Source organism: Tamandua tetradactyla, chromosome 4 (assembly GCF_023851605.1).
Source record: "Tamandua tetradactyla isolate mTamTet1 chromosome 4, mTamTet1.pri, whole genome shotgun sequence".
NCBI classification, from domain to species: domain Eukaryota; kingdom Metazoa; phylum Chordata; class Mammalia; order Pilosa; family Myrmecophagidae; genus Tamandua; species Tamandua tetradactyla.
The window spans coordinates 59,072,993-59,082,692 of record NC_135330.1 but is presented as its reverse complement, the minus strand read 5'-3'; the positions used below and the strand labels follow the sequence as shown (position 1 = coordinate 59,082,692).

The 9,700-nt window shown below is 56.0% G+C and overlaps 1 protein-coding gene across 1 annotated transcript; it reads right to left on the bottom strand.

Annotated features, from left to right (window-relative positions):
- Nucleotides 1-716: 716 nt before the first annotated feature.
- On the bottom strand, nt 717-6,997 carry ELF3 (E74 like ETS transcription factor 3). Its single transcript, XM_077157396.1, has 9 exons — nt 6,834-6,997; nt 6,210-6,380; nt 5,668-5,889; nt 5,362-5,457; nt 5,050-5,166; nt 4,867-4,956; nt 4,568-4,684; nt 3,043-3,238; nt 717-1,549 (listed from the first exon to the last, which is right to left on the bottom strand). The coding sequence occupies exons 2-9, from the start codon at nt 6,370-6,372 to the stop codon at nt 1,435-1,437; spliced, it is 1,116 nt and encodes a 371-aa protein (XP_077013511.1). The 5' UTR covers nt 6,373-6,380; nt 6,834-6,997; the 3' UTR covers nt 717-1,434.
- Nucleotides 6,998-9,700: the final 2,703 nt, after the last annotated feature.

The window sequence follows — 9,700 nt, the reverse complement described above, 5'->3', positions numbered from 1 at the left end:
AGTGGGTGGCCAACCCACTAACCCCATGGGGACTTCAGTTTCTCCATCTATAAAATGGGAATAATAAATCTTCTCCCTTCTTAGGAAAGGATTAGATGAGGCAAATGGCCTCTAGCACAGTGCCTGGCATAGAGCACGCTGTCAACAAATGTCTATGTTGGCTCCCTTCCTTACGCTTCCAACACTCATATCTCCCTTGTTTCTTTCTCTCCACAAGACCCTGATTTCATTTCATACAAAGAAAGCTAGGATTCATATTACAAACATTCAGCTTACAGCCAACTTGGCTGGAATGCAAAACCATCTATTCCTCGAGGCCGGACATACAATTCTAGGCTCCTCAGAGAGTGCCAGGCCCAGACCCAGCCTCTCAGTGAGCAGGCACGTCCAAGGATTGACTTGGCCAAGGTCACACAGCCAATGTGTCCTCAGCTCCCCAGCTCATGTCCTCACTTGCATGAAATCTTGCAAGCCTTCCCCATCATGAGCAGCCTCACTGCTCTCCTCCCAGCCCGTGATGTCTGTAAACCCAAACCTCCTGCCATAGGAAAGCCATACCAAGCCTTCCCTTCCATGTCTGCCTCTGTCCTCACCCTCAGCCCAGTAGAACCCCTGCCCTGCTCCCTTCCCCCAATCCTAGGCCCTGGGTCCGTCTAATCCAGAGACCCAAATTTCAGTACACAGGTAGCTAACACAAAGGTTAGAAAAAACCCAGAAGGCACTTTTTATTGGAGGTTTCTGCCTCCTTCACAGGAGAAAAGAAGCCAGGAGCCCCTCCCACCCCCCACTCCCGAGGGTCTCAGTAACTTCACCCTCCCTACCAGCTGAGGGCCTGGGTCAGACAGTCTGGCCACCAGCATTTGGTGGGAGAGGAATGGGGAGAGAATGTCTTAGAAAAAATAGATCTCTATGTACATCGGACATATACTTATAGCACATAAATTAGGGAGGGCTCTGACCCCCGCCGGCGGAGTCCAAGCACTGAGAGGGGAGGTAGGAGCAGGTCCAGAGGATGCTAGATGGTCAGGTCCTATCCTCTCTCATCTGGTGCTCCCTTGGGGCCTCCCCTGGCCTCCTTGGCTCAGTCCAGGCATCTGTGCGAGGAAGGTGCTGTCTGCAGCTGGCGCCTGGGACTGGGTTTGAGGAGGCACCAAATAAAAGCTGCACTTGCAGCTACAGAATCAAGTGTATAAGTCACTACAAACACCAGGGCTTGTAATTCCAAGAGAAGGGCAGAGAGGAGAGGCCACAGGTTCCAAATCCCAGGACAGTGGTTGATGAAAAACCCAAATGTAGGCTTCTCTCCACAGAAGCACGCCAGGGAGCATGTCCAAACTGGGGCAGCCATCTCGTCTGCCTGGCCTCCCAGGAGGGGCTGCAGTCCAGGCCCCAAGTTCGTGAGTTTGGTCCCAGGTCTGTAGTAGTTCAAGACCCTCAGTTCCGACTCCCGACAACCTCTTCCTCCTTCCAGCCACTAGAGTTTTTGCCAAACTTGTAGACAAGCCGCCGGCCATCCACGCGTTCAAGGATCTCCCGTTTGTAGTAGTACCTGGGTGGGGAGCAGAGTGGTCAGAACTCCAGCAGGGAACAGCTGACACCTCCCACCTGCCCCAGAGTTATCCTCAGGTGGACCTGTCCCGCTGGTCTCCAGCAGGACTAACTTGACCCCAACCTTCTGTGGTTGAGCCTTACCTCTCTCTTCTTCCCACCTGCGAGAAGTTGTCTTTGCTTCATCACACACTGGCCTCTAACTGCACCCAAGCTAATTGGCTTGGCCCTGTTTCTTTGCCTCCCATGGTTATGGCCTGGGCTTATCATGAAACCACATGATTTCAGGGCTGGAAAGGACCCAGTCCACTTTTGTTGTAGGAGGAAACTGAGGTCCAGAGACAAGCAACTTAAGTAACTGCTTCAATAGTGGCAGAGCCAGCCACCCCTATATGGGACATGACATTCATGGGTAAAGGTCTCCCTGGTAGGGTGGGCTATAGCTTCTGGGGATAAGTCTGTTTCTGGTACCGTGGGATCAATGACGCCTTCCTGACCAAGGGGAGGAAAAGGGGCATTAAAAGATGCCTAATAAATAAGGCATCAGTGGCTAAGAGAGATCAAGTGGAGTCGCTCTAGAGAGCTACTACGTAGGCAACCCTCATGGAAGCTTCAATTACATAGTGCTGATTACCATGGTTTGCTAACCCCAAACCAGCATCACACCTGTTGACTCTTGAGAACACCTAGGGAATCAAACTGAGACTCTATAAAGGGTTTCCTGCACTAAGTTTGTTTTTCTGGAAACTATTAATTCCTGGAGGGTTCCTAGGTCAAATAAATCCTGAAAACCAGAGGGACCACCCTCTTCAAGATTATCAGTGAATTTCATCCCCCTATCCTTTAGTGTTAACAGTCTTTCTCAACATGAAAAAGTCAGGGATCCCTACAGACTGGGAAAGGGATCAGGGGATTATGAGGAGGTAAAACAGAGAGAATGGGATTTAATGATCAAGTATACCTGCTGAAGGAATATTAATATTCCTTCTAGGTTCCAGTGTTTAGGAGCAGCTAGAAAGAAAAATCTGAGATGGTGGAATCGTAGCCCATGAGAAATGTTGGGCTGTTTTGCACACTTCAAGTGTGCTTTGAAAATTACTGTTTTTCTTTCTTTGCTTTGTATATATTTCACAATATAAAAAATGTAAACAAAAAAACCACAACCAACCAACCAAAACAAACAAACAAAGCAGTGCGAGAGCCAGGACCTGATGCTGGGCCATAGCTAATGATCTTAAAGCACCTTTTAAAGACAAGCATTGCAGACAATACAAAGAAGTGCCATGCCAGCTCAAGTCTGAGGCTTTCCATGTGCCAGGCACGTTCTCCATGTTATCATTTAATCACACCAGGGTTACCCTCATCCTACAGGACTCAAAACTTGTAGGATGAAGCAGGGCAGGTCCTGGGAGACAGGAGGGAGAAGGAGCTGCCCCTCGGCCCCGTCTCCCCTGGGTGTCCAGCGGGGGTTCCAGGTCCCGGCCAACAGCTCACCTCATGGCACGGCTGAGCTTCTCATAGGTCATGCTGCTGTTTTTCTTCTTTTGGCCCCACAGCTGCGCCACCGCCTCGGAGCGCAGGAACTTGAAGACACCCTCATGCCGGTTCTCCCACTTCATGAGGCCCTCGTTGAGCTCTGGGTGGATGAGGATGTCCCGGATAAACTCCCACAGGTGGGTGCCTCTGGGGGCTACAAGGCCAGAGCCCGTGAGTCCGCGGGACCAGGCTATGCGGGCCCCGCCGCACAGCTCTCCCCGAGGCCACCGCTCTGCCCCGAGGCCAGCCTGCCGCCGGCCCGGCACCGGCTCCCCGAGAGGCCTGGCCGAATGTCTGGCCGAATGTCGCACGCAATGGCTGCTTCCTCCTCACCCCCCACCTTACAGGGCGCTCCGGGAGGAGCACGTGAACACTACCCACCCAGCACAGATGTTTCTAGTCATTCAAACAGTTGTAAAATGGCTGGTGGGGACAGATATGATTGAGACTTACCTGGGGGGTGGCGAGGTGGGGCGGGAGGGGGCGGGGAACCTAGTCCAATGGGGGCCACAGTTAAAAAGCAGGCACACCGTCTGAGAGGAACGTGTGGTGGCCCACGGCAAAACCTCAGATCTGTCCTTTAACTACTTGCTGAAGGGCACTTTGAAATCTATCGCTTTTTTATCTTTATTTATATATAGGTTATTTTATACAACAAAAAAAATTAAAAAAGAAAAAAAAGCAAGCAAGCACACCCCAAGGTAGTAAGAGCTGTGTGTGCTTAGTCGTGCAGACAGAACAGACCTGGCCCCAGCCTGGGAAACCAGGGGACAGTTTCCTAGGAAAAACACCTCCCTGAGGACCAGAAGAAAGCAGCTGGGCCTACTGTGTGTGAGATGGAGAGGACTGCCTGTGTGAGGGCAGAGGGGCAAAACCATGGAGCTCTGGGGTGACATCCCAGGGACTCAGTAGCTGGAGCACGCACAGGGCCTGACACATGTGGACGCAGGCCGCCAGAGATGGAATGGAATGGCTTGGTGGCTAAGGGGCCACCCCCTCCCCAGCACCTCCCCAGCACCTCCCCAACCCTCAGCAGGCAGGGCGCGGGGGCCCGGGCACTCCTGAGACTATCCTCCTTGCCTGGAGTCTCAGCCCACACTGGACATTTCTGGCCCTCCCAAGCACCTCACCATGGGTGTCCTGGCAGGAAGGACTGGGCAGAGAGGCTGGAATGGGTGGCTAGAAAACGGAACTTTAGCCCTTGGCTTTCCTCCAGGAGCCTCAGTTTCCCCTCGTCTCTGGGACTACCAAGCCAGGCCCTGCAATTAGGTGGCAGCTGCGCCTTCTCACCCCCCTACCCCCCCAGCACAGCCGGAAGGAGTAGAGGGTGGCAGGGCTGCAGGCCAGAGCGGAGGAGAAGGAGCACAGGGCCACCGAAACCCCCTACCTCTTGCCCCTGCCTCCGCGCCCAGTGGCCGACCCCGGGAGCCTGGTGGCCAACCCGGGAGCCCAGCCCTCACCCGCCCAGGAGCCCAGCCCTCACCGTGCTTGCTCTTCTTGCCCTCCGGACACTCGCGAGACTCCTTGCTCATCTTTCGGGGCCGGCCCCGTTTCCGCTTCCCATGCTTAGGATCCCCCTTCTTATAGTCAGTAAAGCACTCTGTGGGAGAGGGGAGGGGTGCAAGGTCAGGAAAGGGAGGGACGGGGATGCTGGGGGGAGCAGTCTCTCTCAAGAAAACCCTGAGGAGAGTGGGCCAGGGGAAGGTGGGCAGGTGCAGACAAGCCCCCTGGGCGCTGCAGGCTGGGACGCCCTTTGGGGACCTGGAGCCTCCCTGCCCTCACCGCTGGGGAAGAGCTTGCTGTCAGCGGGGTCCAGGTCCACATCACTTCCACCGGAGTCTGAGGAGTGGGAGCTCTGGGAAGCAGCCGTCCCTGGGGGAGGCAGGATCAGAGTGAGCCTCTCACCAGCTCCCAGCCGAGAGTATTGAGGGGAGGGGAGGCTGCGGCTCAGGTGCCGGCTCTCACCTGCAACGGAGACGTCGGAGCTGCCCGGGGAGGGGGCGCCTGCGCCGTAGCTGCCTGGGTAGTACGGGCTGAGCCGGCAATCCTCCAGCAGCTCCTGGACAAAGGGACTTCCCTGGTCTGGGATGAGAGCGGGGCATTCAGAGAGGGCTCAGGGAACTGGACAGGGGCAGGTAAGGTTGAGCTGCCCTGTGGGTTCTTTTACTAGATGGGGGAGGAAGTCTGGGGAAGGGGGAAGGGAGTATCTCTAATGCTCTGGGAGACAAGGATGGGACGGGGAAGGTGGGGGGAGGAGGGAGGGAATGGGGTTCTCACCAAAGGGGCCCGGGTCTCCTAGGGGCTCCTGGAAGGCCATGCCATCTTTCTCCAGGAGCTCGATGATCCAGCTAAGTTCATCAGAAGAGCTGGAAGCTGGCAAAGAAGGTAGAAGGGGTCAGAGCGCGGGCTGCTTGCCCACTGCCCTCAGCCCTCAGGCTCTCTGTCCGGCTGAGCCACGGACCCTGGGATCCTAATCCCTCCTGTAGCTTTGGAAGCTCGGCTCCGGGTGCGGTGCCCATTCCCCAGACCAGCTTCCGTGATGGAGAAGGGAGACAGGGGCCGAAGCCAGTGGCCTGGACTCACTGAGGTCCTGCAGCTGGGCGTGGAGCTGGTCCCCCAGAGGCCCGAAGACCAGACGCAGTTCCTCCAGGGCGTAACTGCAGAGCGTGGCCCCGTCCATGTCGCAGCGTGAGAAGTCGATGGAACTGGCATCGTACTTGTTCTTCTCCACTTGGTAGCTGATCCAGTCCAGAACCTGGGCCTTCGACCAGAGCTGGGGCTGCTCTCCAGACCAGCTGGTCTTCTCTGCGAGGGACCGCACACAACCACAGGGTCAGCACAGGCCACCCGGCAGGCCCTCAGAGCCACATTTCTGGTGTCCATTCGGAGCAGAAGCAAAGACTGGGGTTCTGCCCCCATCCCCACCCCAGCGCCCTGAGAACCCTCCCACAAGCAGGGGCCTGGTTTGGTTCCCCTCTCAGCTGGTCACACAGCCCCTAATGCTCGGCCCGGAATCTGTTGTGGAGAACTTCCTCCCTGGTCAAGTTCCCCTTTACCCAACAGGCTCTTCCAGAGATCCATCTCCCTCTCTCAGAGGCACCCCAAATCATGCCTCTCAGACCCACCTGTGCCCTCCAGCGGCATCTGGGTGTTGCTAAGGGTCAGCACCACGTCGTCAGCCCCAAAAGTAGCAGCGGGGGGAACAGAGGGCAGAGTGGGGTCCTCCGAGCTGTACATGGCACTGAAGTAGTTGCTAAAAACGTTGCTAATCTCACAGGTTGCAGCCATGAGGCTATCTGTGGGAAAAGGGCGAGCTTGGTGAGGGGGCCAGGGCCACCCCCCCACTCCACTCTCCAGCTCCTCTGTGGTCACCAAAGCCTGGGGAAACAGCAACTGCTGCCTTTGCAACCCCTAAGGGTGGGAAAGTCTGCTTCTCTCCAGGTACCTGCTCTTTTAAGAAGGGCTCCGAGACCTCAGAGCAAGGTGCGGGCGGAAGACCCTCCCTGCTGGGGCTCCCTCCTCAGCCCACCTGGGTCCCTGCGTGGGCCTGGCAGGGTCCCGGGCACCTGTCCGTTGCAGAGAGAATCCCTGCACTCTCTGACCCTCAGGCCACCCCCCACCACCCATACTCCAGCTCGGAGATTCAAGACTGCGGAGTTGGAGCAGGCAGGTTTGGAACTGCAAACCCACTACACCCCTTCCCAATTTTCCAAGGACCAGGTGAAGGAGTATGACAGGTGGGGTCCTACCGGAGGGACGGGGCTGCGGCGCGGCTGGCAGGCAGGATAAAGGGACAGCGGGCGGGCGAGCAGGCGAGTAATCCGGGAGGGGTAAAGCTCCGCCAGGTAGTGGCGAGGCATCTGGCCACCTTCCTCCCCCACCCCGCTCTAAATAGAGTGCGTGAGAACGCCTCCCCGCCCCAGCCCTTATAGCGCCTACCCCGGTGGTAACCTGAGCTGCTGGCTCATTGGATGGAGGGGATTTCCTGGCCTTTACACTGGGCTTTCGGCCCCAGGTGATTTGCATATTATGTGCCACTTGGCCCGGATCCTAGCAGGCGGTGCTGGGAAATCAGGCCCGGCTGGTTTAATGATTGTCAGTTTGTCATCCTGCACCCACTGGGGTTGGGCACAGGGCACTGGCCGGGGCGGGTGTCGGGAGGGTCGCCGGGGTGGGCATCGGTTCTTTCATCCATTGTCCAGCTCAGGAAATTCCTCACAGGGGCCAGGCCAGGGCTGGGCCGGGGAGAGGGAAAGGTGAATGGGGGAACTTGAATCCCTGGCTGAACTGGGTCAGAAGCTGCTTGCCCCTAAACATTTGGATATCTGACGACGAAGGAACCTACTAGGGAGAGAAGTTATTGAGGTTTAGGAATTTTCCCAAATAAGACCCAGTATTCTGGGCGCAGTTGGGGAGGCGCTTCCAGGCCTGTCTCGAGGCAATGCTCTTGGGCTAATGGGTGGGGGTCCAGGCCTGTTGGCCCAGCCCCAGCCCCGGGCCCCAAGGCCCCCAGTCACAAGGCCCACCTGCTGACATCAGCTTTCTTGGTCCACTCCTTTTCCTGCCCAGACCCCATCCAGGCATCAGGGTTGCTGTAGCCACTTCTTGAGACCAGGTTCTAATGAAATGTTCTCTCTTGAGCCCAATGGAGCCTTCTTGGCTTGGGGCTGCAGGAGGTGCTGGAATCCACATGGCTATGTTTATCTCCCTTTATCTGATTCTTCATCTAATCACCAGTTCGCTCTGCCCAGTTTACCAGTACCTGTCTGCTGCCCTCCAGTGGTCAGAAGTCTGACTTTGCAGGTCATGTCATTCAAAGAAGAAAAGGGAACACTCTGTATCCATTTACTTACCCAGGCACCCTGTAAGACCCTTTACCATAATTAACCCTCAGAAAAACCCTGTAAGGAAAGCACAATTACCCCCTTGCAGCTCAGAGGGGGTAAATGACTTGCCCAGGCCACACAGATCTATTTAGTGGTGGGGCTGAGATTGAAATCCAGGTATGTCCGATGCTAACACCAGTGCTCCTTCTCTATACCAGATGCCTCTGAGCTTGAGTCCCCGCAGCTCTCAGTCCACGGCCAAACGAGGCCCCTGTGGTGCAGTCCTCTCTATGCACTCAGACCCACACACAAGGACCGTGTCCTGCAGACTGACTCCCCTCCAGACCTCGAGGTGTGGGTTATATGGGGAGTGAGAAGGCAAAGAGACTTATATCCTAGTGTCTGCAGCTCTGTGAGCCTGAGCAAGACAGCTCGATTCTGCACTCGTCTCCCCACCTGTAAAACGAGGCTGGGACTTACTGCCTAAGATCTCCCAGGTGTTCTCTATGCACCAGTGACGGAGGATCTTTGTATCTCCTTCTCCCCATCGTCTTCCTTAATACCCACAATCTCCGTGGCTCTTGGCCGCACTCAGCCTTGGTGGGTGAAATGGCCACTCAAACATCGCATATCCCTTTCATGAACTGACAGCCTAAGGACTGTCCACCTCAGGGTGCTTCCCACCTTCCTTGTTTCTAAAACTACCGGGGGCCTAGGAAAGAAGGCCCCTTCCACTGGGCCCGGGGTGGTGGGAGAGCCTGGGCTCTGTTGATAGGATTTTCCCCAGCCCTTCAGGGGACCTCCCCCAAGTTGCCTAGGGCGGGCACACCCTCTATCCAGTCACGCACCCTGGAATGTGGCAGAACCAGATCCTAGCCCCAGGACTGCTCACGTGCTCCCTGCCCTGAAGAGCACCTGGGGACTCTAGAAGGTGGGGCGAGAAGTTTGAACAGAGAAAGGCTAGCAGCTCCCTTGCCTTCAGGGGGCTTAAGAGGAGAAATGGAGCTGAGACACAAGAATTCCTGCAGGCTAACACCTCACCTCCAAGTATTAATGTCTTTAATAGCCAAGTGATAGTTATGGAAGGCAGGTGGGGAAGACTTGGATTTGGGGTCAGTGCCTCGGAGGAGTAGACGGGATGGGGGGTGGGGAGATTCCAGGCCAGTGGTCAGAGGAACTGTGGAGCAGGAGGGGAGTGGCCTTCCCGGTACCCTGCCAATGCCATGAACAGCCCCCTGAACTTCCCCATAGTGACTGCCCAGGCAGCAGACAGTAGCACAACCTCATCTTGGAGACACAGGAGGGTGTGGAAGGGGTCAGGACTGTTGGGTGGAAGTGGTGATGAGCGGGGCAGGCAACATGACTCAGGATACCCATGCTGTGAAATGTGAGGTCACTGAAAACCAAGAACAGCTTTCAGAGGAAGAGCTTCCAGCCTTTTCCTTCCAGTGACTTCATTATTACTGGGCTTGCTTGTCGATGCCATCTGTAGGTTTTCATACAGAACAAAGAAGGACAGTTACTGGTCTCAGAGCTGATAGGCTACACACCAAGGTGGGGAGGGGGGGCACCCTGGAGAGCCCTAAGATAGTCCTTACCTATGACATATTGCCAGGGACAGCCCTGAAGAGCTACTGAAGCAGTGTTATCAGAATGCCAGGGACAAATAGTCCTGGGCCCCCCAACCCCTCTCCAAAGATCCAAAGTGCCCACTCTGTTGAAGTCCTGGGTGTGCCGTGGGACAGAGGCACTCACTAGCCTGTTCCCGGGTCACTGCTATTCCCTTGCTT